Source organism: Pseudophryne corroboree, chromosome 10 (genome assembly GCF_028390025.1).
Source record: "Pseudophryne corroboree isolate aPseCor3 chromosome 10, aPseCor3.hap2, whole genome shotgun sequence".
NCBI lineage: Eukaryota > Metazoa > Chordata > Amphibia > Anura > Myobatrachidae > Pseudophryne > Pseudophryne corroboree.
In genome coordinates, this window is record NC_086453.1 from 232,715,652 (window position 1) to 232,740,901 (window position 25,250).

The window sequence follows — 25,250 nt, forward strand, 5'->3', positions numbered from 1 at the left end:
TTTCAAATCAGGCTTACCAGCTCTGCTGGCAGACAGCACTCTCCTACAAGAAGCTGTCCAAAAGTTGGTGGAGGCACAGGTCATTGTGCCAGTTCCTCCTCATTCGCAAACCACAGGTTACTATTCAAACCTTTTCGTGGTACTGAAACCGGATGGTTCGGTCAGGCCCATTCTGAACCTAAAATCATTGAACACCTTTCTAAATGAGTTCAAGTTCAAAATGGAGTCTCTCAGGACGGTGATATCAGGTCTGGAAGAGGGGGAATTCCTGGTATCCCTGGATATCAAGGATGCGAACCTACACATTCCGATCTGGCTGCCGCATCAGGCTTATCTCCATTTCAGATTACTGGAATGTCATTTCCAGTTCCAGGCCCTGCCATTTGGCCTCTACACAGCACCAAGGGTGTTTACCAAGGTGATGGCAGAGATAATGGTTCTCCTGCGCAAACCAGGGGTGAACATCATTCCATATCTGGACAATCTGCTGATAAAGGCATAGTCCAAGGAGAAGCTGCTGCAATCCATTGTTCTCACAACCCGCCTCCACAAGATCCACGGTTGGATTCTGAACCTTCCAAAGTCACATTTGGAACCAACCCAGAGGTTGTCCTTTCTGGGAATGATCCTAGACACAGAAGTGCAGAGGGTTTTTCTTCCACAGGAGAAGGCGTTGGTGATACAAACAATGGTCCGGGATGTCCTGAAGCCAGCCCGGGTATCGGTTCATCAGTGCATTTGCCTGTTGGGAAAGATGGTGGCCTCTTACGAGGCTCTCCAGTACGGGAGGTTCCACGCTCGGGCCTTCTAACTGGATCTCCTGGACAAGTGGTCAGGATCTCATCTCCACATGCACCAAAGAATAAGTCTGTCGCCGAAGGCCAGGATTTTGCTTCTCTGGTGGCTACAATTACCTCACCTTCTGGAGGGCCGCAGGTTCGGGATTCAGGACTGGGTCCTTCTAACCACGGATACGAGCCTTCGGGGCTGGGGAGCAGTCACTCAAGGAGTAACTTTCCAAGGAAGGTGGTCAAGTCTGGAAGCCGGCCTGTCCATCAACATCCTGGAACTAAGAGCCGTCTACAACAGTCTTCTTCAAGCGGCCCATCTTCTAAGAAATCGGGCCATTCAAGTGCAGTTGGACAATGTAACGACAGTAGCCTACATAAACCGACAAGGCGGAACGAAGAGCAGAGCTGCAATGTCAGAGGTGACAAGAATCATCCTCCGGACAGAAAGTCTTCCTCAGCAGACATGATCTCCATCCAGGGGAGTGGGGTCTCCATCCGGAGGTATTCAAGGAGGTAACAGATCTTTGAGGTGTACCCCAAATCGACATAATGGCCTCTCGTCTCAACAAGAAGCTTCGGCGATATTGTTCCTGGTCTAGGGACCCGCAAGAAGTGGCGGTGGACGCCCTAGTGACTCCGTGGGTGTTCCAGTAGGTGTACGTGTTTCCTCCACTTCCACTCATTCCAAGAGTTCTCAAACTCATAAGGAGAACAAAAGTTCAAGCAATCCTCATTGCTCTGGACTGGCCAAGAAGGGCTTGGTACGCGGATCTTCTGGACCTACTGCTAGAAGAGCCGAGGCCTCTTCCTCTTTGGGAGGACCTGCTGCAGCAGGGGCCGTTCGCCTATCAAGACTTACCACGGCTACGTTTGACGGCATGGAGATACAAGCTCAGAAGGGCATTCCAAAACCAGGTTATTCCTACCCTGATACAGGCTAGGAAAGGAGTAAAGTCAAAACATTACCGTCGTATTTGGAAGAAATATATATCTTGGTGTGAGTCCAAGAAGTTTCCTGCGGTGGAGTTTCAACTGGGACGTTTTCTCCTCTTCCTGCAAGCAGGTGTGTATATGGGCCTGAGGTTAGGATCCATAAAGGTCCAAATTTCGGCCCTATCCATTTTCTTCCAGAAGCAGTTGACTGCCCTCCCTGAGGTTTAGACTTTTTTGAAAGAAGTTCTGCACATCCAACCTCCCTTTGTACAACCTATGGCGCCTTGGGATTTTAATGTGGTGTTGCAGTTCCTCCAGTTGGACTGGTTTGAACCTCTACAGGAGGTTGAGGTCCAGTTTCTCACGTGGAAGGCTGTCACTTTGTTGGCCTTAGCTTCTGCTAGACGTGTGTTGGAGTAGGGGGCTTTGTCATATAAAAACCCATACTTGATCTTCCATGAAGACCAAGCTGAGCTTCGGAGACGTCAGCAGTTTCTTCCAAAGGTTGTGTCGGCATTTCATATCAACCAACTTATTGTGGTGCCAATTGTGACTGACTCCTCAATCTCATCAAAGTCCTTAGATTTTTAGAGCCCTTACAATATCTATGTGAGGAGGACTGCTCGTCACAGAAAATCGGACTCTGTTTGTCCTGTATGATCCCAAGAAAATCGTGTGTCCTGTTTCTAAGCAAACGATCTCTCTTTGGATCAGGTTCACTATCCAGCATGCATATTCTACAGCAGGCTCGCCGTGTCCTAAGTCTGTTAAGGCCCACTCTACTCGTAAGGTGGGTTCTTCCTGGGCGGCTACCCAGGGTGTCTCAGCATTATAACTCTGCCGAGCAACTTCTTGGTCTGGGTCGAACACGTTGGCAAAGTTCTACAAGTACGATACTTTGGCCTCTGAGGACCTTAAGTTTGGTCAATCAGTTCTGCAGGAGCCTCCGCGCTCTCCCTCCCGTTTGGGAGCTTTGGTACATCCCCATGGTACTAATGTGGACCCCAGCATCCTCTAGGACAGTGAGTTTCAACCTTTTTTTACTCGCGGCACACCGGACAATATTTTAAAATTGCCAAGGCACTCCATCAGTTCACCCACAGGAAAAAAAAAAACTAAAAACACACATTGGCCCTCACAGTTAAAAAAAAAAAAAAAAAAAAACCACATACATTGGCCTACACCGAAAATACAATCACATTGTTCCCCACATAAATCCTGTTGCTCCCTGCATAAATCCTATTGCTCCCCTCATAAATCAATCACATTTCTCCCCACATAAATCCTTTTGCTTCCCACATTAATTATTCACATTGCTCCCCCCATAAATACTATTGCTCCCCGCAGGAGAAATAAAATAACAAATATTAGCCCCTACTGGTCATCTGTCCTCCTCCCTATCCCTCAGTGGCGGGGGTTGTTCATAGTGGAGTGCTGCAAATACTGAGCAGTGGGCGGTCGGGCAGGTGTGGATGTGGGTGGGCAAGGAAAGTTGTGTATGCAGGCGGGTGGGCTGGCTGAGTGATGAGACACGGTGGCCGTGACTTATGATATCACACAGCCGTGTCACCAAGGCAAAGGTCATGGCCAGAGGATGACTGATCCTCTAAGAAGAGCCTGGGCCAACAGTTCATTCTGAAGGTGCAGGAAGCTGCTCTGGCTCCGCGGCACACCTTGCAACTGGTCGTGGCACAGCACACTGGTTGAAAAAGACTGCTCTAGGACGTAAGAGAAAATAGGATTTTAATTACCTACCGGTAAACCATTTTCTCGTAATCCGTAGAGGATGCTGGGCGCCTGCCCAGAGCTTCTTGATCCTGCAGTGGTTATTTAGTTCGGTACTGCTTAGTTCTAGGTTAAGTACTGTTTTGTTACTTGGTAAGTAATCTTGTTCAGCCGTTGCTGATGTTTCAAGCTAGTTAGCTTGGTTTGCCTTGTGTGTGAGCTGGTGTGAATCTCGCCACTATCTGTGTAAAATCCTTCTCTCGAAGATGTCTCTCTCCTCTGAGTCTGATAGGAGGGGCATAGAGGGCTCCTAGTGGACCCGTCTATACCCCATGGTACTAATGTGGACCCAGCATCCTCTACGGACTACGAGAAAAGGATTTACCGGTAAGTAATTAAAAACCTATTTTTTCAGTGTTGGAAAAAGGGCTATATAATTGAATAGTGTTCAGCACAGATAATATTAATCAGCAATTCTTTTTTTTTTTTTTTTTTTTTTTTTTTTGCTAACTCATAAGCCACCATCTTGTGAGCTGCAGAAATATTCATTGCCATGTAGTCTTTACATTCACTAGGAACTCATCCCATTACTGAGAAACTACAAGGAGCCTCCTTTATCATTTGTGAAGGAAGGAAGGCATTACATATCAGAGGCATCTACCATGTCCTTACCGTATCCCTTCTTGCCGTCTTTAAAAGATCTGGCCTTCTATTGCCAAAATCTCTTCCTCTCTAACAATCATAACGCTAATTTCCAGTTTCCTGAGACCTCCCACTAAAGAAGCCTTTCCCTTCTCTGCTTGAGCACGGGCAATCTAACTTGGAACCAGCTCCCACTTGCCCCACAAACTTGTCCTATGGTTGTCCCCATTTCCTTATATCTCAAGCGTTCACCTGTCCCTTGTGCCTGCATTCTCACTTGGGCTGGGCTAGCTCTAGCTTCTATTTCAAAATGTGTTTGAACTGTGTAATCTAGCATTCATCAGCACTGTGCAATTACTTCTGCTAGCATTATACAGGTTTATCATGTGAGCGTGCCTGATTTCTGGTTAAGGCAGAGAGGCTATTCTACTTGTCCCCCCAGTTAATTAGTAACCCTGTTAAAAAAAAACAAAAAAACAATAAAAATCAACACAAAAACTACAAATGTAACTATTGTATTCTGTTAATGTTAAAGCTTTAATTTTATATTTAACAGAAATATTGTGGCTTCATATTTAATTTCAATCTTGAGCCCCTGTACGTGATCTACAGCATGCATTAGATGAAACAGTTGTTAGTATAAAATGTAATTCACTTGTCTGGTAAGCCATCAGCAATCGGATGACCCTTATCTCACTCCCCCACCCAGCTGCGTCACTGAAATGTGAGATACAGTTTGGATTTGTGTGTGTGTATATGTCTTATTTGAACATCCAAGTCTATCGTTTGGTAGGATATTGCAATACATATATTTAGTATTTTATTTCCATTACTGGAGGCTGATACCCTTACTGAAATTGTAGGTTTCTGTGAAGTAAAGGCTACAATCAAGATATATCACATCAGACCTGTTTCTACCTTTTTAAGGGGCAAAACAAAGAAAGGATTGAAATACACAGCCTACAATATGCTGGTTAGATTAAGTTACAAACGGTGAATAGGCCCAACATCACTACAGTGTGTACCCAGCTTAATTTTGCAGTCCCTTTCATAATTGGTCTGTAGCTGTAACCAGTGTTCCTAGGTAATAATTATACACCTGCCATCAATGAAAGTTATTGTGATGATTAACCCTAAATAAAGATCAGCTGTTCCTGTTGGATTTCCTTAAGCTGAGTGCACACTGGTCGATGTGTTGGCCATTCAGTTAAATAGCTGATATGTTGTGGGAGTGCTGGCGGGTGTGTATTCCCGATATGTCTATGAACAGCCGCTGGACAATTTGTCTGCAGATATATCTGCGCGTCATGCTGTGTGTATGGTTGGTCTGCAGACTGTCCGAAAACTTTCTGCAGAGGTCACTGATGACTGACATCACAACTGGGCGGGCGCATTTAAATGCCCGCCCAGTAGTGATGTCCTGTACAACACATCGGGCTGACTATCTGTAAGTGTGACTTACTGATCGTCAGATAGGTCAGTGGATTGCCTGGACATGTAGGAAGTTCTGACAGTAAATGGTCTATGCCCAGCTTGTGACCACAAGACTCCCATGTGGGCTAGACTGGCAAAATGGTCATTTCTTATATAAAGAAATCGATCTCCTATAAACTTTACAAATGCAGTCAACAGCACCAAACCATATATGAACAATTCTTCTAGTCTGCTGAGACCAAGATTAGCCTTTTTCTGTATGACCTGTAGGTCTCTGCTAAAGTTGAAGAGGATGCACTATGCAAAGCACACATTCAAGTCACCCCAGGGCTTGGCTTCTGCAAATGAACGTCCAAGCTATTGGAATGGCCTAACCACAGCCCAGACCTTTATCTTATTGAAAACCCACAGACTAACCTAAAGCGGCCTGTGTGAATCTCAACCTTGTTTGCAGAAAATAGTGGGATAGAGAGACTGACTAAAGTCTTGGAAGGCTCACTGCTGTAATAAAAGCTAAATGTGCTTCACAAAGTGTGTGTCTGTGTTTACTGAGCAAGAACTGTATTGTAGGGTTTTTATTTCGACATCACATCACATTCAAGGCGGAAAAAGGCATTTTGGGCTCTTCATCACAAAATCCTGCAATGTCAGTAAGGGTGTATATATTTTATTTTCCTATCACATTTAAAAATGTGACTGGTTAGTAGAGGTTTGACAAATTGTATGAAATGCACTATGATCCCCTGTGTATTTTGCCCCCCCACCCCCCCTCCAGACTTCCATCTACCTGGAGCTTGCAGTCCTTGTCCACCCAAAGCAAACTCTGGGGGGTATCAGCCGGGAACCAATATATTGGATTCCCGGCATTTTTCTCTCTCTCTCGTTTATATAGTGCATTATAGCATTGTAATATCACAGCGATTTGTCAATTTTTGCATATGAAATTTCTGGCTCCTAACTAGCATACTAGAACACTACTTGGGAGATGTACACTGATAGGGGACATGTGTGTACACAGGGCTGAGCTCAGGTTGGCTGAGGGCATATGACTAGTGTAACTATGAGCATATAGCTGTGTATTGTGTGGTAATTGGCACAGGCTGGTAAGTTATAGGCACATACCGCATCATATCTGTTTATATATTTGGTAACATGAGTAGTATAGGAACTCCAAGTATGGAATTGTTACTGTAGGACACAGCGACAGGGTGCCGTTTGTTGCTTGAAGGTTGCTGCTGGACGTTTATATATGTACAACAGTGTCTGAGAGGCGCTGCATATAAGCTTTATTCCTTGGTAATGCAGCCACAGATACTGCAGTAATGCAGCCACTACTGGGCATTTGGTTTTGTATTGCCCCAGAATGACTGTAATACCAATAACCCTCCTGTAGATTTTAGTGGGATCGTTATTGAGCATGTAGGTAAATATGGTCGGTAGATAAGTGTCAGTCTTTGCCTATTTTGTTACAACACTTGCAGGCCCCAGTGATGAAAGTGAGCTGGCGCATTCATTTTTATCTTAATAAGAGGTTTCTCTGCTATTTAACCGCATAAATAGTGTGTACACTACTGTATTTAGCAGCAATGTAGAAATTCTTATTCTGTATAATAATTTGCTAAGGTCATGCATGTTCACTGGCAGCGAGGGGCGCATGCTAGTATTCAATACTTTTGCTTTCCCCGGTGCATCTGCTTCCGCAGATTCTCATTATAGGCACATTGACTAGTAGCCAATCTTCTAGTTTTGTGTCATGGATCAAATCTGGCAATATGGTAAACGCATACCGTATTTGAGAACAGAATAGTTTGAACTCCTGGATAAAAATAATAATGATCCTAAACATTTGGTGCATGGTCTATTAAAGTGTATCTTCACGTTTCACTGTAATTCAAAGTACAGGTTGAGTATCCCTTATCCAAAATGCTTGGGACCAGAGGTATTTTGGATATCGTATTTTTCCGTATTTTGGAATAACTGCATACCATAATGAGATATCATGGAGATGGGACCTAAATCTAAGCACAGAATGCATTTATGTTACATATACACCTTATACACACAGCCTGAAGGTCATTTTAGCCAATATGTTTAATAACTTTATGCATTAAACAAAGTGTATCTACATTCACACAATTCATTTATGTTTCATATACACCTTATATACACAGCCTGAAGGTCATTTAATAAAATATTTTTAATAACTTTGTGTATTAAACAAAGTTTGTGTACATTGAGCCATCAAAAACAAAGGTTTCACTATGTCACTCTCACTCAAAAAAGTCCGTATTTCGGAATATTTGGATATGGGATACTCAACCTGTATTATGCATTTTCCAGCAATTATTTTATTGTTTTGTCTGGTTATCTCTTTCCATTGAAAATCTGCCCACTTTATAATTCACAACAAACATGTATTATAGATCAACATTGCAATGATCAAGTATTACTCAAACAATGCATTACTAAAATATATCCTAATTCTGGGTAGCATAGTGGTAGGTATTACCAGGGCCGCAGCTAGGGGGGGACTAAGGGTACACATGCCCCAGGCACCAGATATGAGGGGGTGCAGAATTAGTTGATGGCGGCATAGTAGGATGACTGGAGAGCCTAGGCTGCAGCAGGTAGCGATCAGTACCACGAGGGGAGCGGCCAGCGGTAGAGCTGCATGTCATTGCAATACGGCTCCACATAACCTCCCAGCAGCAGGTGCTGGCGCTCTCCCATATCCCACTGGAGAAGGATATAGACTTGCAATATCATGAGACTGTGGGACCACAACACCCTAGATACAGAATCCAGAGCTGGCGCGGAGGCTCTGCTCCGCATCCCCGCCTCACACTATGTTAACCCAGAGGTTGGAGGGCACTAGCCACCAAGGAATGCACACTTCTAATGGTAATCTGATGACACCAGGGCACAGCTACCACCATCAAGGCCGCGCATGGGTTGCACACCCGTCGACCTTCTGCAGACAGGCCACATATCCAGACAAACTATTAGCAGCACAGCCTTACCAGTAAGTGAAGGTATACACTGCGTCTGACACTTGCAGTAACATAGGGGCAGATGTATTAACCTGGAGAAGGCATAAGGAAGTGATAAACCAGTGATATGTGCAAGGTGATAAACGCACCAGCCAATCACCTACTAACTGCTAATTTACATATTGAAGCTGATTGGCTGGTGCTTTTATCACCTTGCACATATCACTGGTTTATCACTTCCTTATGCCTTCTCCAGGTTAATACATCTGCCCCATAGTAACTAAGGTTGAAAAAAAGACAATTGTCCATCGAGTTCAACCTATTTGTATCTCCGATGCAGTCTTATTATAGGACTAGTTATTTTTATGTTAGGACTAGTTATATTAACTATAATGCGTGCCTACGCACCATAACCCTGAATATCTTTATCCAATAGGAATTTATCTAACCCATTCTTAAAGGTGTTGACTGAGTCCGCCATTACTACTCTCTCAGGCAGGGAATTCCAAACACGTATTGTCCTTACTGTGAAAAAACCTTTTCGCCTCAATGTGTGGAAACTCCTCTCCTCTAACCTAAGCGAGTGACCACATGTCCCCTGTGCTGATCTTATTGAAAACGGGTCCCTCCCAAGCTCTGTATATTGATACCTTTATATATTTGTAGATGTTGATCATGTCCCCTCTTAGTCTCCTCTTTTCCAATGTAAACATGCCTAGCCTTGCAAGCCTTTCCTCGTATTCCAGCGTCTCCATGCCCTTGATTAGTTTGGTCGCCCGCCTCTGAACCTTTTCTAGCTCCAGGATATCCTTTTTTGTAATATGGTGCCCAAAATTGCACACAGTATTCAAGATGAGGCCTCACTAGTGATTTATATAATGGGAGTATAATACTCTAATCCCTTGCATCAATTCCCCGTTTTATGCATGCTAATATCTTATTAGCCTTCTTTGCTGCACTCCTACTTTGGGTACTGCTGCTTAATTTGTTATCTGTGTGAATCCCTAAGTCTTTTTCCAGTACAGAATCCCCTAATATTAACCCATTTAGTATGTAGGTGTTATTTTTGGTCTTGCCCCCACAGTGCATTACCTTACACTTGTCTGTGTTGAATCTCATTCTCCATTTTGCTGCCCAGGCTTCCAGTTCAGTTAAGTCGCTCTGAAGAGGCTCAGCATCCCCCTCCATATTTATATCCTTACACAATTTAGTATCGTCTGCAAAAATTGACACCATTCTCTCTAGACCTACTGTTAGGTCGTTGATGAAAATGTTGAACAAAAGTGGTCCAAGTACAGACCCTTGTGGCACACCACTTAATACTTTAGTCCAATTTGAAAATGATCCATTGACCACAACGCACTGCTCCCTATTATCTAACCAATTACTGACCCAAGTGCATATTGTGCTCCCTAGCCCTATTTCTTGAAGCTTGTAGATAAGACACATGTGTGGTACAGTGTAGGAAGCTTTTGGCAAAGTCTAAAAAGATTATATCCACCTCCTTACCCTGATCCAGTAGCCCCAAGTGAGCTCGAAAGACTGACTTTTTAACAACAGGATATACTATCATGTATGTAACATGCTCACATACCTGTCACATACTTATTTGGTATGATCATTGATTGTTACAGTGTATGCTTTTACATTTGTAAATAACGTATTAGATGGAACATTGTATTAAGGTGTATAATGGACAATATTGTAACTTTTGGAGAGGTTGCATCAGATTTGCCCATAGAGGGCACACAGTAATGGTTTTTGTTAATATTTGGGTGTATATATCTGTTTTTGGGATGTTGTTCTGTTTCCTGTAAACACCTTACCATATAGTGCATTGTCATGGTGCGTAGCTCGGCATTGAGATTCTGGGTAAGGCTGCTACTAATATACTTTACATTGAATAGCGGGTGACCATTTGACAGCTCTCAGCGCACAATGGGCCTAGGGGCCTGTTCTGATGCTTGAAGCCACAGGCTCCAACTGTCTGATCTACCCAAGCCCAGCTCCTTCCACCTGCCACTGTCTCTGTCCGGGAGGTAGATAATGTGTGGCACTTCCAAAGTGTGGCATAGTGTGTAATGGAACTACTAATGTGTGGCATAGTATATAAGGCCACTACTAATATATGGCATAATGTGTAAGGAAGATTACTGTGTGGTATTGTGTATAAGGTGCATTACTACTGTGTGGCGTAACGTTAATAAGGCGTACTAATGTGCAGTGTAATGTGAATAAGGTTGCACTACTGTGTTGTAATTTGACCATGTGGTTGAAGGCGACAAATAACTGCCTTGGCCCCGGGGGACATCATCCTGGTTTTGGCCCTTGTATGTTTGCACATTTTTACATTTGTTTTATGTGTTATGTTTCATTAACAATATAGGAAGAGAGCCAGCTCTGAGCTAGTGCAAGAATAAAGTAGTTTTGAGACCTGCTTAAGGCTCTCTGTCCTGTTATCTCACTTCTGTAATCGTGTGCCTGTCCTGCACTGGTGCCCCTCTTCTACCTGCCCAGGCCTGCTCCAGCGGGAATCTAGCTGTGCTTGTGAACTTATGACCTTACTCAGTAAGAGTGCAATTTCTGATAAAAAGCAGTTGCTGTGATCAAGTAGTTGCGGCCCAGAAATAGAGAAAAAACGCCCATTGCAGAAATTGCGTATGCATCCCAATATGCGGGCTGATCGCAAAACCATACGCAATTCCCGGAACATCGAAGTTTTTGCCTATTTGCGCTAGGCAAGGTCATTCACAATTCTTGCTACACAAGGTGCTGGAAGTGGTCATCGCTTTCCAAGGTGTGCCAATATAGTGCTTGGGAGTGCTATTGTCCGATGTGGGTGTGTTTCCCAGGTGCTGTGGGGGTTCTGAACTAGAATGTTAGAAACCTAGAATTTGATGGCAGAAAAGAACCTCTTGGCCCATCTAGTCTGCCCCTTTATCTTTTATCCTTTCGGTAACCTCAACTCTAAATGTTCCTTAGTTCTTTGTAAAGGCATTCTTTAGTCTAACCCAAGCATGTTTAAGTTGCTGTACTGTCTTAATGGCCTGGCCGATATGAACAATATCGTTCAGTAATGAATGAGAATTTGTTCATATCTTTCATTGTGTAGGCACCAACGATGAACGATGCGTGGCCCCACGGTCGTTCATCATTGGCGCCGGCTCGTTTTATACCTGCAAGCCAATATGGACCATATTGTCCATATTAGCATGCAAAACTATGGGGCCGGGTGACGCCAGGGAGTGAAGAAACTTCAAATCGTCAAATGTGTAGGGGCCATTAGCCTCTACCACTGCCCTTTCTGTGTAGTCATTTTGGCTCAAATGTCCCCTGAACCTCCCTCACTCCAGTCTCCGCGCATGTCTTCGTGTTCTAATACTTCTCTTCCTTTAAAGAATGTTTCCCTCCTGTATCTTGTTAAAAAACCCAATATATTTGAAAGTTTCTATCCTGTCCCCTCTTTCCCTTCTCTGCTCCAAACTATACATGTTAAGATCTTTAAGTATTTCCGGGTATGTTTGGTGATGTAGACCATGCACCATTTTAGTTGCCCATCTTTGTACAGTCCTTATGGAGATATGGCCACCAGAACTGCACACAGTACTTGCATTTTTACTTCTTGCTGCTGTGGTTAGCTTGTGGAGTATTTAAACTTAATCACTAATATTGATGTTTCCATATGAGCAATTGATATAGAATAATTGAAGTGACCTGACGTTTTTGTTTTTCTATGATCATGCCCTAATGCAAAATATCTGAAGTACATAAATTCTAATATGAATACAATTTCAGACTACACCTCCTGTGAATACAAATAGTTTTATTGCTCCTTTTTTTAGATTAGAGAAAAAATCTATCATTTCGCAAGTCATTCATAGTAATAAGCTCTGCTCCATCTGTATGTAACATGCATGTTATGCGCCCTACACACTGGGCGATAACACTGCAAGATATGAACGATCTCGTTCATTATTGAATGAGATAACGTTCATATCTGTCAGTGTGGAGGCCCCGCGCTCGTTCATCGCTGATGCCCCGTTGGCTGTGCATGCAGGCCAGTATGGACGAGATCATCCATATTTGCCTCCACGTCTACGGAGCCAGGAGACGGGGGGAGTGAAGAAACTTCACTCCCCCCCGTCACTGCCCTCCGCTGCCGGGTCGACCGTCCGCCGAGTCTGTAGGGCCCATTAGTTTGACAACACCTCCAACTGCTGTCTCCAAACTTTACTATATCTGGTAACTTCATATTTTATATTTGCAGGAGACATGATGAAGTCACACACATCAAAATCCAAAACACTGGTGATTTCTATGACTTGTATGGTGGAGAGACATTTGCTACATTGGCTGAGCTGGTGCAGTATTACACAGAGCAACATGGGCTTCTGCGTGAGAAAAACGGAGATGTAATAGAGCTCAAATATCCCCTGAATTCCCAGGATCCAACATCGGAGAGGTGAGCGAAACAATGGACTTTGGCACTGCAGAATATTTTTTTTTCTGCACACTACTGCCATCTGGTGGATTTAACTGTTTTTCCTCTTGGAACTGCTGGCTGGGCATGTACTACAGGTTGAGTATCCCATATCCAAATATTCCGAAATACGGAATATTCCGAAATACGGACTTTTTTGAGTGAGAGTGAGATAGTGAAACCTTTGTTTTTTGATGGCTCAATGTACACAAACTTTGTTTAATACACAAAGTTATTAAAAATATTGTATTAAATGACCTTCAGGCTGTGTGTATAAGGTGTATATGAAACATAAATGAATTGTGTGAATGTAGACACACTTTGTTTAATGCACAAAGTTACAAAAAATATTGGCTAAAATTACCTTCAGGCTGTGTGTATAAGGTGTATATGTAACATAAATACATTCTGTGCTTAGATTTAGGTCCCATCACCATGATATCTCATTATGGTATGCAATTATTCCAAAATACGGAAAAATCCCATATCCAAAATACCTCTGGTCCCAAGCATTTTGGATAAGGGAGACTCAACCTGTATATATTTTACTATTGACAAACTGATTTAAAGTCCTTAGTTAGGGCTCCTATACAGTGGTGCTACTTCAGGCAGACACTGTGTACTCTGGGAAATTGTCTCGCTCCTACAGACCACCACACATTCACCACATGTACATGTGCTACAGAATAAGCATTGGGTGAACAGTTTAATAGACACTATGGGACGATTCAGTTGTTGCTCTGATAAGATGCCCATTAAATGCTGTGCACACATTTTTTTTTCTCGCAGCTTCCAGAGGTGCGAGAAAAATTGCGTGATAAGTTTTTGTAGTTTGGCCGCCCGGACATTAGATGCCCAAATGAGAACTTTAGATGGGTTTAGGCGATATGCGTGACTAAAACCGGAGCTGTCAGGTGTGTTACTGTGCTAATGGCGTTCTTATTGGTGTAATATCTGTGACAAATGCCTATTTGTGTAGATGCACACCACAATTGAATCGCTCCGTAAGTGGGGAATTCAGTTGTTTTGGCTACCTGCATCTTCCGTCTAAAGTGACAGGAGCTGTTCAGTTGTTTGTGCATCCAGCTAGTCGTGACAGATGCAATTAAACACCCAAAAGACAGGTGTGCTGCATTTAAGGCAACCGAAAGCGTACTTTGGGCAGATTTCAGCTTACACCACAGGATGGTGCAAGCAGAAATCTGCAACAAGTGATGGACGCCCAAAACAATTGAATAGGCCCCTTTAGATGGAAGCTACGGGCATGAGAAACAGTTTAATTCACCCTAAAGTGCTCACAGCCATCGTGCTGCGAGCACTATATATTATTTGTTAATAGTTTCTTATATAGCGCAGCAATTTCTGTTGTGCTTTACAACTGGACAGATACCCAATATTGTGGATGCCGTATTGGCGCCATGTCTGTGGGCCTTTACTCCTGTTATAGTTCCTGCAGTTAAGCAATGTAGGACACAACACAATGGGCATGGCACAGCCTATTCACAATCAGTAGTACATCAGATTCTGACATTTAAATTTTTTTTATATCTTAACTTATTTGGTGACAGTGCCTCACGAGTGGCCGCTGACATCCTTTTGCAAAAAGGAAGGGAACAAATGGCGCCAAACATCAGTATGAAAGACTGTGAGCTAAATCTTTGATGTTTTTAAATAGCCTAGCTGTATGTAGGCTGGCGAGGCTTGTTAAATGTGTACACTTTCCACTGCCTGGTTGTATATATTGGAAGCACACAGTGAGAATGTTTGTACAATTGCAAGACTGGCCAATGTTAACATTGGATCATATATACAGTTTCCAAGGGCTAGGCTTGGCAACTTGGGCGCACAGGGCAATTGTATACCTTCTGTAACTACAGTGCAGTAAGACTTTCTAATATGCATATATGTTACTCTACCAGAGGTACTGGAATTGCTTGGAGGAGTAGACCAGTGCATTGCGTCAGCAAAGAGTAAGCTATATTAAATGACTATTTCCTGTTTCTCTTACGTCCTAGAGGATACTGGGGATCCATTTAGTTCCATGGGGTTTAGACGGGTCTACTAGGAGCCATGGGCACTTTAAGAATTTGATAGTGTGGGCTGGCTCCTCCCTCTATGTCCCTCCTACCAGACTCCGTTTATAAGATGTGCCCGGAGAAGCCGGTCACACTTATGGAAGCTCCTGAAGAATTTTCTGCATTTATTTTTCTCTTTGTTATTTTCAGGCAGGACTGGATGGCACCAGCCTGCCTGTTTTGTGGGACTTAGGGGAGGGGGATGCGGTCAAGATGCCGCCGGCCGGAATCCCGGTGGTCGAAATACCGACGCCGTAATCCCGACCGCCACAATCCCGACATATTCTCCCTTTGTGGGTGTCCACGACACCCATAGAGGGAGAATATAATAGTGTGCCGAGCGTAGCGAGGCACCGAGCCCGCAAGGGGCTGCGTTCCGCTCGCCACCCCTGTCGGGATTGTGTGGTCGGGATTCCGGCGTCGGTATTTCGACCGCCGGGATTCCGGCCGGCGGCATTTAGTACTGATCCCAGGGGAGGGAGGGGAGGGGAGGCCCAACCTCTTGAAGGGTTAAGGGTCCCGTTACCCGCTGGCAGGACACTAGCTCCTGAGGGAACTATTCAGAAGCCCCACCCCGGCGAGCGTACATTCCCGCAACACGCCGCCATCCCAGAACCAGAAGAAAGACGAGTGGTCAGTACTAAGCTGGCGTCCCGGTTAGTGGGTTGCCGGCCATTATGGCGGCATGAGGGTATGGAGATGCACGGCTTCTAACCGGGGCGGATTGTGTCTCCAGACTCTGTACACAACTGCGTCTCAGTACACTGTACACAGTACCCACACTGGCAAACTAAGCCTTAAAACGGTTCTGTCTCCATTTTAATCACAAATTGCCTCAACCAAAATAAAAAAAAGCGGGAAGACCGCGCGCCATTGAAGGGGCGGGGCTTCACTATGAGCGGATCCAGCAGCTCACCAGCGCCATTTTCCCTCTGCAGTGGATACGGACGCTGACTGACAGAGACGTGCAGCTCCTCTGGTGTGACTCCAGATTACCTCAGCGATACCAGGGGGTCATAGCAGGGGGGGAGCTGTTATTAGTATACTAAGTCCCCAATCTGGTTACTTAGTCTGCGACCCGGCTAAGCTTGGAATTAGCAGTAAGGGGATGTTGTGCTGGCTCCAAATACCTCTGTGTCTCCCTGGAAGGGCTGTTTGTGGGTTAATTGTGGTTTTAACCTTTCCTGTGTGTGTGTGTGTGCTGTCACATTTACAATATGTCAGGCAAAGAGTGTATTTCATGTACGGCAGAGTGTTCCTCTTCCCCAGGGAGCTCACTACTCAGTGTAGTGCACCTTCTCAGGCTAGAGGTGCTGAACTATTGTGGCTGGATTCCATTACAGGAATGATTTCCAATATTTCTAATAAATTGTCCCGCAATGAGAAAGAGACGCAATACTTAAGACAGTCTGTGGATGAGATTATGAACAGAGACTCAGTGCCCAAACAAGCGTCTCAGTCCCTTGCCATTTGTCCACAAAAATGAACTCTGGCCCATATCCTGCAGTCTGACTCGGACGCTTAGGGGTCAGACATGGAGGAGGGGGAGGTGGATTCAGATGGGGGGGACGCTGCTCTGTCACAGGGAATACAGGCACTTATAGAAGCTATCAGAGATGTGCTACAAATTCCTGATAAAGTGACAGAGGAGCGCGAGGAATCTTATTTTAATGTAAAAAGAAGTCCTCAGTCACTTTTCCTGTGTCAAAGGAATTGAATACCCTGTTTGAAGAACCGTGGGTTAATCCTGATAAGAAATTTCAAATCCCTAAAAGGTTTCTCTCATCTTTTCCTTTTCCTCCTGAGTATAGGAAAAAATGGGAAAGTCCACCAATAGTGGATGCATCAGTGTCCAGGTTGTCACGGAAGATTGTGTTACCCGTCGCTGGTGCAGCCTCCCTGAAAGACACAGATGATTGTAAGATTGAGGCTACTCTCAAATCCTTGTACACAGCTGCTGGGGTGAGGCCCACTATAGCATGTGCATGGATTACTAAAGCCATTGCTAAATGGTCTGGTAACCTTATTGAAGTGTTGGATTCCTTATATAGGGGGGAGATTATGTTACTCCTGCAGCATATACAGGACTCTGCGAACTTTTTGGTGGAAGCCATAAAAGAAGTAGGTTTGCTTAATGCACACACCACTGCTATGGTAGTGTCAACACGCAGGGGTTTATGGTTACGCCAGCGGACTTCAGGAAATGCGTGGAAGGCCTACCATTCACAGGAGAGTCCTTGTTTGGAGAAGAACTAGACAAATGGATCTCCAAAGCTACTGCGGGTAAGTCCACATATCTTCCTTCTGCCACTCCCCCAACCAGGAAGACCTACTCAGGACCTACCCTACAGTCCTTTCGGACTGCTAAGTTTAAGGGCAAAGTCAGAGTATTTTCTACTGCCACCAGAGGCATTAGAGGTAAATCACGCAAACCAGCAACTACAGGTTCTCGGGAACAGAGCTCCAGTTCTGCTTCCTCAAAGCCTTCTGCATGACGGTGGACCCCGTGGCCTGGAAGACCGGCAGGTGGGAGCACGACTAAAAATTTTTAATCACATCTGGACAACATCATGCTAGGATCCCTGGGTCATGGATCTTATTTCCCAGGGCTACAAACTGGAGTATCAGGAGCTCCCACCACACAGATTCTTCAAATCAGGCTTACCAGCATCACAAGAGGCAAGTATAACCTTACAGGATGCCATTCAAAACTGGTAGAGACTCAGGTCATTGTTCCAGTTTCACCTCATCTACAAAACAAGGGGTACTATTCCAACTTGTTTGTAGTACCGAAACCGGACGGTTCGGTGAGACCGGTTTTGAATCTAAAATCGTTGAACCCTAACTTACGAGTGTTCAAATTCAAGATGTAGTCTCTGAGAGTGGTGATCTCAGGTCTGGAGGAGGGGGAATTCCTAGTGTCTATGGATATCAAGGATGCATACCTTCACATTCCGATCTGGCCGCCTCACCAGGCTTATCTACGCTTTGCACTACAGGACTGTCACTACCAGTTCCAGGCCCTGCCATTTGGTCTCTCCACGGCACCGAGGGTGTTCACCAAGGTGATGGCAGAGATGATGTTTCTCCTTCGTAAGCAGGGAGTGAACATAATTCCGTATCTGGACGATCTTCTGGTAAAGGCACCGTCAAGGGAAAGGTTGTTGGGCAGCATTGCTCTCACAACCAAACTATTCCTGGATCACAGGTGGATTCTGAATCTCCCGAACTCTCATTTAGAGCCAACTCGGAGGCTCCCATTTCTGGGAATGATACTGGACACAGAGTCGCAGAAAGTTTTTCTTTCGTTGGAAAAGGCATTGGTAATCCAGTCGATAGTTCGGGATGTCCTGAAGACAACCCGGATATCTTTGCATCTATGCATTCGCCTTCTGTGGAAAACGGTGGCCTCTTACGTGGCGCTTCAGTACGGAAGGTGTCATGCGAGGCCTTTCCAGCTGGATCTGTTGGACAAATGGTCCGGATCGCATCTTTACATGCACCAGAGAATCAATCTTTCGCCAAAGGCCAGGACCTATCTTCTGTGGTGGCTACAGATTTCTCATCTAATTGAGGGCCGACTGTTCGGGATTCAGAATTGGATTCTACTAACCACAGATGCAAGCCTCAGAGATTGGGGAGCAGTCACCCAGGGGGTGCAGTTTCAAGGAAGATGGTCAAGTCAGGAAGTCGTCCTTCCAATCAACATTCTGGAACTCAGGACTGTATACAACGCCCTTCTGCAGGCCTCATATCTTCTTCAAGATCGGGCCATTCAGGTTCAGTCGGACAATGTGATGGCAGTAACGTACATAAACCGACAGAGGAACGAAAAGCAAAGCAGCAATGTCAGAGGTATCAAGAATTCTCCTCTGAGCAGAAAAACACGCTGTGGCGTTATCTGCGGTCTTCATTCTGGGAGTAGACAACTGGGAAGCAGACTTCCTCAGCGGACACGACCTGCACCCTGGGGTGTTCAGGTGATTGACACGTCGATGGATATGTCCACAAATCGACATGATGTCCTCTTGTCTCAACAAGAAGCTTAAGCAATATTGTTCCAGGTCGAGAGACCCACAGGCAATGGCAGTGGACGCTCTGACAACTCTGTCAATCTATTAGATGGTGTACAAGAATTCTGAAAAGAATAAAAAGGGAAAAAGTTCAAGCAATTCTCATTGCTTCAGATTGGCCAAAAAGGGTCCAGTACCAGTACGCGGACGTTCTGGAGATGTTCCTGGAAGATCCGTGGCCTCTACCTCTTCGCGAGTATCTCCTTAAACAGGGGACGTTCGTCTATCAAGACTTAACATGGCTATCTTTGACGGCATGGAAGTTGAACGGCTGATTCTAGCCAGGAGAGTGATTCCTAACAAGGTCATCCCGACTATGATCCAAGCCAGGAAGGGGGTAACGTCTAAACATTACCATTGTATTTGGAACAAATATGTCTCTTGGTGTGAGAGTAAAAAATATTCTGTGGTGGAATTTCATCTGGGACGTTTCCTGTTTTTTCTACAGTCTGGTGTGGATGTGGGCCTACATCTGGGCTCCATAAAAGTCCAGATTTCGGCCTTGTCCATTTTCTTTCAGAAACAATTGGCATCTCTTCCTGAGGTCCAGATGTTCTTTAAAGGAGTTCTGCACATCCAGCCTCCCTTTGTGCCTCCCACGGCACCTTGGGATCTCAATTTGTTGCAGTTCCTCCAATCGGACTGGTTTGAACTGTTACAGGAGGTAGACTTAAAATATCTTACGTGGAAAACCGTCACGTTATTGACCTTGGCTTCAGCAAGACGTGTGTCGGAGCTGGGGGCGTTGTCTCACAGGAGCCCCTATTTAATCTTCCATGAACTCACTAATTTGATATGATTTGATCCTGGATCTCTAATCCTTGGCATACCTGCAAATGCCTCACAGTACACTGGGGCAGATGTATTAACCTGGAGAAGGCAAGGTGATAAACGCACCAGCCAATCAGTTCCAATATGTAAATTAATAGTTAGGAGCTGATTGTCTGGTGCGTTTATCACCTTGCACATATCACTGGTTTATCACTTATTTATGCCTTCTCCAGGTTAATACATCTGCCCCAGTGTACCGTGGGGCATTTGCAGGTGTGCCAAGGATTATTTTATCTGAATTTCTCAGTAAGAAACGTTTGCCCTAGGGGTGCTGTGAAACAGTTCTGTTACTCCCGGGCACCATGATTCAAGATAGTTTGGGAACCACTGTATACCCTTGTACTGTCTTTGGTACATTTACAACATTCAAAGGTTATATAAATTCTAAATAGAAGTTCTGAAAGCAAAGAATTCCATATGTGCTATTACTACAGAAAAGGTTAAAGCTGCCTTTACCCATCATGCATTGGAAAGTGAGGCCAGCATTCAGTGCATGTCATTACCTCCCTGCATCTCCTTGGGAATTCATTGTATGGTCTTTACCGCTGATGCATCTGTGAATTCCCCCGCGTTTTGTGGACCTGTAGGTTTTTCTCACTTCCCAATGAATAAATATAATTTCTTAGAACCACTTCATGAAAGTTCATAAAATAAGCTGCTTTATTGATTTGGAAGTGATTGTTCTGGTACAGCGCTGTGTGAAAAGGGTTATATAAACCTCGGAATCAATAGGAAATCATTTTTTGGGGAAATAAACACATCACAATGCAGTTCTGAGTGCTTTTTTTCAGAGCTGGGAAAGAAACCATGCAAATGTGTTGGGGATTTTTTGTGTGAGGGAATAAAGAACTCCATTTAGACTTTAATTTTATGAGGCTAAATATTGAGTGATTTCAGTCAACATATTTTTGGCACTTCATATCTCCAGTTTCCCCTGTGGAATAATAGAAAAGCCATCCACATCTTGTTTTCTTCCCAATGTACACACATTTCATACATTAGACATTATGGTACTCTTCAGATGAAGAAATGTTAACCCCTAGCTGTCCAGTAGAGGTCTTTTTGGAGAACGTGATCGGTACCGACGGAGCTATGGAAAATGCTTTGTAATAAAAGTAAAAAATTGTCACTGTTATACCTAATACTGATAGATATATATATATATATATATATATATATATATATATATATATATTTTATATTATGTGGTTCTGTGTTGTTGCCGAGCAACCCTCAAACAAATTCTTTGGGTTTTCAGAGGCTTAGCATGCCTTTCCATCCTCTCTCATATGCGATCGTGTTACTGACTAGTCTGAGCACAGCTGAAAGTGTGCCGGTCTGAAAATGCACAGGCATTCTACATATATAAATGCAAACCCCTGACTACTACCTCTGCTAATGAATTTATAGCTATGTATAGTTTGCCAGTTTCTCCTGTGTCATCATGTTACAAAGCCTGACATTTTATGTATGGAGCATATTGAAAAGCAAAATTTTATATATTTGTGTATATATATATATATATATATATATATATATATATATATATATATAATGTGTGTATGTATGTATCTATGTATCTATCTATCTATCTATCTATCTATATATATAAACATATTTCCAATAGGACAATCAGCGGCACTCAGAGACTGCAGAAGCCAAAGATAAAGTGCAAGTGCTTTTAATCCATAACAGCAAAAGAGGGGTGGTCCAACGTTTCGGGGCGCAAACGCCCCTTTGTCAAGGTGAACAAACAGAGTGAGTGTACAATGTAATTAGGTGTTACCTTTATGGTGAAGAAGACCCGGAAGGCGGGAGTGACAGCGGTGATCGGGGAAGCGTGGAGCTTCCGTCCTGGTGCACGTGACGTGCGGCCGCCTCAGTCACGTGGTTCCGGCGCGTCTCGGGATTCCGACAGTGCCTAGGCAACCAGGGAAGCTGTAGTCATGATTACCCGGCATTCTGTGGCTTCCCGTTCGCGGAGGTCCAGTGGCGAGGCTGTGTATAAACAAAGCTGGAACATGATCAGTGAAATATGTAGAACATTTAAACAAACATTCATGACATTGTATAAAAATAATATATACTGCCTTAATTGTTAAAGAAATAAACATTGATACAGCGGCTAATATATAATGCTACTGTCCTTGTCTGTGCTCTAAAGTCCAGTTCATGCCATGTAGACTAACGGCTGGTTGGCAGGGATACCTTTGCATGGAATGTACATAGTTCCTCATAGGGGGGCGGTGCTTAATACTGATGGAAGTCTTGTTTCATAGCCAGATGGTGCAATTAAAAGATGCTCCATTGTATTCTTTCGTTAAGACCGTTGGGTCGCACGGTGTTTAATTTAAACATCCAGCTCGCCTCTCTTTGGAGCAGGGTGCCTGCCCTGTCCCCTCCTCGTAGGCTATTAGGAATATGGTCAATAATTTGAAAACGGAGATCGTTGAGAGAGTGCTGCTTTTCAGCGTAATGTCTGGCCACCGGCTGTTCTGATTTCTTTTGGGTCAGAGCAGCCTTGACGGCAGATCTATGTAAGGCAAAGCGTTCTCTGGCATTACGTATGGTTTTGCCTACATATTGATATTTACACGGGCAAGTTATAAGGTAAATGATGTGGGTAGTTGTGCAATTCAGCACATGCCTTATCTTGTAGGATTTGCCAGTGGAGCTAGAGGTAAAGGTGGATCCTGGATTCATATATTTGCATGTCTCACAGCCCAGGCATTTATAGCATCCGGCTGTTTTAGTCAAAAAGTTGGTGGCCGGCATCTGATCGAAGCCTGTAATATCGGTGCGGACAACGTAATTTTTTATGCTCTTGCCCCTTGTGTGGCACATCATGGGCCGTTTGTTCCGCAATGTGCTAAGTTTGTCGTCCGTAGTTATGATAGGCCAAAGTGCATTGAGTGCTCGTGGGACGACTGGGCTGGAGGTGTTATACCGAGAGACGAACGGTATAATCTGTTGGTCACTCTTGGTTTTCTGTTTAAGAAGGTCACTTCTGTTCATATTGGCCACTAGTCATTCCTGTTGTTGAAGGGATCCATTCTTATATCCTCTGCTCTGAAAACGCTTGGTTACTTTGTTTAGTGCACCTTTGAGTTGGTTCGGGTCGCTAGTAATTCTTGCTGCCCTAATGTATTGTGACTTGGGTAGGCCTGTTTTAAGGGCTGCTGGGTGGTGACTGTTGTAGCGAAGTAAGGTGTTTTTATCGGTAGGCTTGTGATATACTTCTGTATATATCATCTGATTTTTAATGATGATGTTCACGTCCAAGTAATTCAGTTTGTTTGAGTCCCATTGTGCTGTAACTTTGATGGGTGAACTCCTGTTGTTGATGGTGGCAATCAGAGTGTCAAATGCTGCCTTGCCTCCAGTCCATAATATAAAGACGTCATCTATATATCTGGAATAAAACGCAATATGTTGTTTGAACTCTTCATTGTTGAAGAACATGGCGCGTTCTTCAAAGAACATATAGACATTTGCGAAAGAAGGGGACACATTACTCCCCATGGAGCACCCACTGGCCTGGCGATAAAATTTCCCATCGAATGGGAAATAGTTGCGGGTTAGCGTTAATTCTAATAGTTGGAGAAATAATTTATGATCCAGACTGGAAATCTGTGTGTCGGTTAGAAACGCTTGCATGGCTTTTAGGCCTTGATCATGTGGAATGCTTGTGAAAAGGCTGCAAATGTCTACTGTACAAATGATGGTCCCAGCCGGTACAGTGTCGATGGTATTGAGTTGATTGAGGAAACTGGTGGTGTCCTTCGTATAATTGGGTTGTTGACTAATTAAAGGCTGTAGAATGCTGTCCAGAAATATAGAGATGGGCTGAAACAGTGCATTGTGTGCAGAAATGATAGGTCTGCCGGGTGGACAGTCCATGCTCTTGTGGATTTTGGGTACCAGAAACAGCAACGGTACTGTGGGAAATTCTTGTTTTAAGGAGCTGCATAGCTTGGTGGAAATCAAACCGGTAGTACTGGCTGCTTCCAGTATGTTGTCTACTTCCGCTTTGTACTGTTTGGTGGGATCGCCAGCCAGCGCTTCGTATACCGTATCGTCAGCCAATTGGCGATATGCCTCCGTCCTGTAGTCGGATAAATTCATTATAACAATGCCCCCCCCCCCCCCCCCCCTTGTCGGCGGGGCGTATAATGATGTCCTTGTAGGACCCCAAGTTCTTGAGGGCTTGGAATTCAGAACGTGAAAGATTATGGTGTACGTTGTGCTTGGCTGCTGTATATTTGGTAATGGACTGGTCCAACAATCGGGTGAACGTTTTTATGGACGAGTTAGATGAAATGGGATCAAATTTTGACTTACGTGTGGAGTTGATAAACATCTGATGTGTCTCTGGCCTGGCTGTGGGAGGGTGATCATGGAAAAATTCTTGTAGGCGAAGCTTGCGAGCAAATTTGTTTAATTCGATTTGCCAAGTGAATTCATCGAACTGGCTGGTTGGGACAAAAGATGTCCGCACCGATATTACAGGCTTCGATCAGATGCCGGCCACCAACTTTTTGACTAAAACAGACGGATGCTATAAATGCCTGGGCTGAGACATGCAAATATATGAATCCAGGATCCACCTTTACCTCTAGCTCCACTGGCAAATCCTACAAGATAAGGCATGTGCTGAATTGCACAACTACCCACATAATTTACCTTATAACTTGCCCGTGTAAATATCAATATGTAGGCAAAACCATACGTAATGCCAGAGAACGCTTTGCCTTACATAGATCTGCCGTCAAGGCTGCTCTGACCCAAAATAAATCATAATAGCCGGTGGCCAGACATTACGCTGAAAAGCAGCACTCTCTCAACGATCTCCGTTTTCAAATTATTGACCATATTCCTAATAGCCTGCGAGGAGGGGACAGGGCAGGCACCCTGCTCCAAAGAGAGGTGAGCTGGATGTTTAAATTAAACACCGTGCGACCCAACGGTCTTAACGAAAGAATACAATGGAGCATCTTTTAATTGCACCATCTGGCTATGAAACAAGACTTCCATCAGTATTAAGCACCGCCCCCCTATGAGGAACTATGTACATTCCATGCAAAGGTATCCCTGCCAACCAGCCGTTAGTCTACATGGCATGAACTGGACTTTAGAGCACAGACAAGGACAGTAGCATTATATATTAGCCGCTGTATCAATGTTTATTTCTTTAACAATTAAGGCAGTATATATTATTTTTATACAATGTCATGAATGTTTGTTTAAATGTTCTACATATTTCACTGATCATGTTC

The 25,250-nt window shown here is 44.1% G+C and overlaps 1 protein-coding gene across 2 annotated transcripts in view; it reads left to right on the forward strand.

The window, feature by feature from the left end:
* Window positions 1-25,250, forward strand: part of LOC134966421 (tyrosine-protein phosphatase non-receptor type 11-like) — a 373,757-nt gene that overhangs the window by 269,119 nt on the left and 79,388 nt on the right. For both annotated transcript variants that reach the window (XM_063943147.1, XM_063943146.1), the window contains exon 3: window positions 12,783-12,977. In XM_063943147.1, coding sequence (XP_063799217.1) covers window positions 12,783-12,977 — 195 coding nt within the window. The remainder of the gene's footprint in view (window positions 1-12,782; window positions 12,978-25,250) is intronic.